The 3905-nt window shown below is 57.3% G+C and overlaps 1 protein-coding gene across 1 annotated transcript in view; it reads right to left on the reverse strand.

Annotated features, from left to right (window-relative positions):
* The window catches only part of LOC150050864 (multidrug and toxin extrusion protein 2), a 36205-nt gene extending 33249 nt beyond the window's left edge, over nt 1-2956 (reverse strand). The window contains exons 1-2 of the mRNA XM_090349440.1: nt 2766-2956; nt 2291-2392 (exon numbers count right to left, since the gene is read on the reverse strand). Of these exons, the coding sequence (XP_090205566.1) occupies nt 2291-2377 (87 nt within the window). The 5' untranslated portion in view covers nt 2378-2392; nt 2766-2956. The remainder of the gene's footprint in view (nt 1-2290; nt 2393-2765) is intronic.
* Between the last annotated feature and the right edge of the window lie 949 nt (nt 2957-3905).

Here is a 3905-nt window from a genome sequence, read left to right on the forward strand (position 1 = left end):
AAAGGGAGAGATTCTGGAATGTGGGAGATACAATGAGCAGAACTTGCTGACTAATTGACCTTCAGGGTATAAAAACTGAAAGAAGATGGACGGGGATGTTGTTTAAAGGTAGAATGCCAGCATGAGGCATAGTTTACACAATACACACCACACACACACACACACACACACACACACACACACACACACACACACACACACACCAAGTGTTCAGGGATTATAGGAAGTACTTTCAAACACTCTGAGTCGGATGAGTCCCTGCAGCTTTCAGATGATTCATTCTATAAGTGATCATCTAAGCCTGGGCTCTAGCCCAGGTCATGGATGCCCATACTGAATTGGGAGACACATAGAAGTGGAGCTAGGTAGGGTGACTCATGTCATCCTAGCCACTCTAGAGGCTGAACTCGGGAGGATCCAAGTTTGAGGACCGCCCATGTATAAAAGTCCATGAGATTCCTCATATCAATCAATAAAAAGCTGAGTATGATGGCATGTGCCTATCATTCTGGTTACGTGAGAAGTAGGAATAGGAGGATCAAGGTCTAGGCTGGCATGGTTAAAAAGCAAGACCCATGAATTCAAGTATTAATGAGACTGGAAGAGGCTAGAGGACTGGCTCAAGTGATAGAGTACCTGTCTAGCAAGTGCAAGTCCCTGAATTCAAATACCAGTACTCCCCCCCCCCCAAAAAAATAAGATACCTGAAAGAGGAAAGAGGGGAGAAAAGAGAGATACAACTATCAGGGAGCCCAGGATGAAAAGCCACAGTGGGTTCCTAATACTGAGCCCCAGGTGATGGTCACAGTGACCCAGAAAGGGAAGAAAGTCACTGGCAACTGGCCAGAAGAGGTTCAGTGAGAAGGGAGATAGAGAACACAACAATGCATGGGAGAAAGGGAAAGGAGGTTGACTCAAAAAGAAAGAGGGAATCTGGAGAGAGCTGGGCAGGAAGGAGATGATGAATGCAGATATTTTCATGGAAGACACTTGCAAGGCTTTATTGTAATATACTGGGAGTACATAAAGGGGAAGGGGCTCAAGAGGAAGGAAGGTTCCAGAGAACAATAGAAGGTGGGTATTGAGGACACAGGGAACATAAGCTCTGGGAGGGGCGCAGAGCTCAAGCTGTGTGTTTGGTCCAAGGTGCCAGGCAGAGAGTAAAGAGGGACAGAGAAAAGATGAAGGGATCCTGACAGAAGGCCCCCAGGGTGGTGGAAGGAGGACCAGGCAGGGCTGATTTGAGACCTTGATGGGGAAAGGTAACATTTCTGCTGTGGAAAGTAGAAATGCGCAGATGAGGAAACAAGTGGACTCTGCGGAAGGTGGAAGGGGTGGAGATAGCAGAGCCTGGGGGAGCAAAGGAGACAGACACCTAGGCTGAGGCCTATGACTGGCCAAGAGATGTGACCCACAAGGAAGAGGATGTAACTGTTTCCCCTGGAGGAGCTGCTCAGAAATCAGCTCTGGGAAGGAAGCAGGGCCAGGAAAACTGCCAGCCTTGATTCAGCCTCTGATTATCTCCTCATCTGATTATGCCCATTCATATCCTACAAGAACTAGAACATGGCAAGGGCAAAGACTCTGATGCCTGATGCCAAGCATGGGACATCTACTCCTGCATACTGGGACAGCCCTTCTTGACTTGCTAGGGGCCCAGTCTGAACTTTCTAAAGAAAGCAGAAATGTTCCCAGCCCCTAATTCGTATAGTAAACTGACCCATGTATAAAATGTGGTTGCACACAGCCTGGTTTCCTCTACTGTAAGACTAATGAAACTTTTCTATGGCCTTCTGTGATTTTACTAGTGATCCTTACCTCTTGGGGATAGGAATGGGGGACAGGAAAGACATTTTCTAAGACTGGGGGAAAATCAGCAGCAGCAGGAGGATCTTTTTCATCTTGTTTGGAAGCGTAAATTAAACACAAGACGCACAAGCTGTCCGCTGCCTCACTAACAAGGAGAGACTTCAAAGAAGGTGTAATTCTGATCCACACTAGAAAAGAGACATCTTTTACCAGGTGCTTAATGACTCCGTGAATGGCTTTGTTGGCTTGCTTTCATCCTAGAAAAAGGAGTTCTTTGGGTTGTGGTAGATATGCCCAGTGTATGGACGAGCAGTTTTCCTGGGAAGACCCGGTGCCTCGGGAAGGAGAGGTCTGCCCGCGGGCGCCAACGGAAAGGTCAGGTGAGGAGGGTACCTGAGCTTTCCAGGGCACGAGGCCCTGGGCTCCCCAGTCCTGAGGCGAGGCTGGGCTCAGCTCGGAGGGCAGGGCGGCAAACACCTACCGACACGGCCAGCGTCACCGCGTCCAGCTCCACCTTGCCCAGGTGGCCACAGAATATCGAGCTGACGATGCTGATGAGGAAGAGCATCAGCTGGGCCAGGAACTGCGGAAGGACCACGGAAGGGAGCGGGGGTCACCCTTCGCGTCCCCCTCCACCCCCACCACCCAGTGAGACGGTGCTGGGGCAGGGGGGCGCCCGCGCCCGGCCCCGCCCGCGCCCCGGGACTGCCCGCGCCCCGGGACTGCCCGCGCCCCGGGACTGCCCGCGCCCCGCACCGCCGCGCCCCAGCCCCGCCCGCGCCCCGACCCCGCCCGCGCCCCGGGACTGCCCGCGCCCCGGCCCCGCCCGCGCCCCGGGACTGCCCGCGCCCCGGCCCCGCCCGCGCCCCGGGACTGCCCGCGCCCCGCACCGCCGCGCCCCAGCCCCGCCCGCGCCCCGACCCCGCCCGCGCCCCGCACCGCCGCGCCAAACTCACCACGGGGCCCGCGAGAGCCGCCAGCTCCGCCGCCTCCCGCAGAATCTCGGGGGGCAGCGCGCCCCGCAGGCCCCGCAGGCCGCCGAGCCGCCGGGGGGCATCGGGCCGTCCCTCGGGTCTCCGGCTGACCGCGGCCAAGTCCAAGCTGTCGGGGGCGACCTCGAAGGGCTCGGCGGCCGCGGGGGGCTCCATACCGGCGTCCCGAGAGGCTCCCAGCCAGCCCGCGGGGCGCCTGCGGGAGGCGGAGGCGGAGGTGGAGACGACCCGGCCCCGCCCCGTCAGTGCCCCGCTGCGGGGGACGCGGGGGCCGCCAGACCCGACCCGGCCGACCCGCCCCGGCCCCGCCCCACTCCCGCCTCGGCGCGGGCCCCCTGTCCAACCACCAGGGCCCGCAGAACCTGGCCCCGAGGGCCGGCGCTGGGGAGACCCCCGACTCCATCCCCATCCCCGCCCCATCCCCGCGGCAAGGCGCCTGGGGGTCAGGGATGGAGGATGGCGTGTGTGTATTGAGGGGGGAGGATGTCATTTTTACCGAGACTAAACTGGATTGCAGAAGCAAAAACATTTGTCACCCTCAGAGCATTTCGGAGGGACGTGGGTAAGCGACTCCCACCCTCAGCTCCTTGCAGGGCACCACGGGCACCTCGGGGTCGCTTGCTTGCCCCTGCCCTTGCCCCGCACCTGGCTGGAGAAACCCTGTATTTCTGGGGTCCAGCTAGAACGTGGGAGACACCCCTAAAAGACGAGGGGTGTCCCGTGGAGAGGGGTCTGAGGCATTGCAGAGAACTGGGAAAGGGGCCCCTCTGGAAGGGCACAATGGTACTCTGGGTGCCCGGAGGATGAGACCAACTTACACACCCAAGAAGAATGACCCCAGAGGGCAGCGCTTGAAGGCATACAGGACAGCAGGAAGGAGGCCCCGGGGTCCATCCCCAGCAGGCAAGGCAGCAAAATCCCCAGTAGTTGGATTTTTTTTTTTCCTCTCATAGTAGCTACTTTTGTGATTTTTGTTTCTTATCTGTTCTTTCCAGCAAAAGGCAACAGACTCCTCCTGTATCCAATTTCTAGCACCCAGGGTACTTAGTTGAGACCAAGATTTGCAGTGTGCACTTAACCCTACTAAGGACTGAAAGAAACAGA

The sequence above is a fragment of the Megascapheus bottae genome, chromosome 17 (genome assembly GCF_031878675.1).
Source record: "Megascapheus bottae isolate mThoBot1 chromosome 17, mThoBot2.hap1, whole genome shotgun sequence".
In the NCBI taxonomy this organism is placed as follows: domain Eukaryota; kingdom Metazoa; phylum Chordata; class Mammalia; order Rodentia; family Geomyidae; genus Megascapheus; species Megascapheus bottae.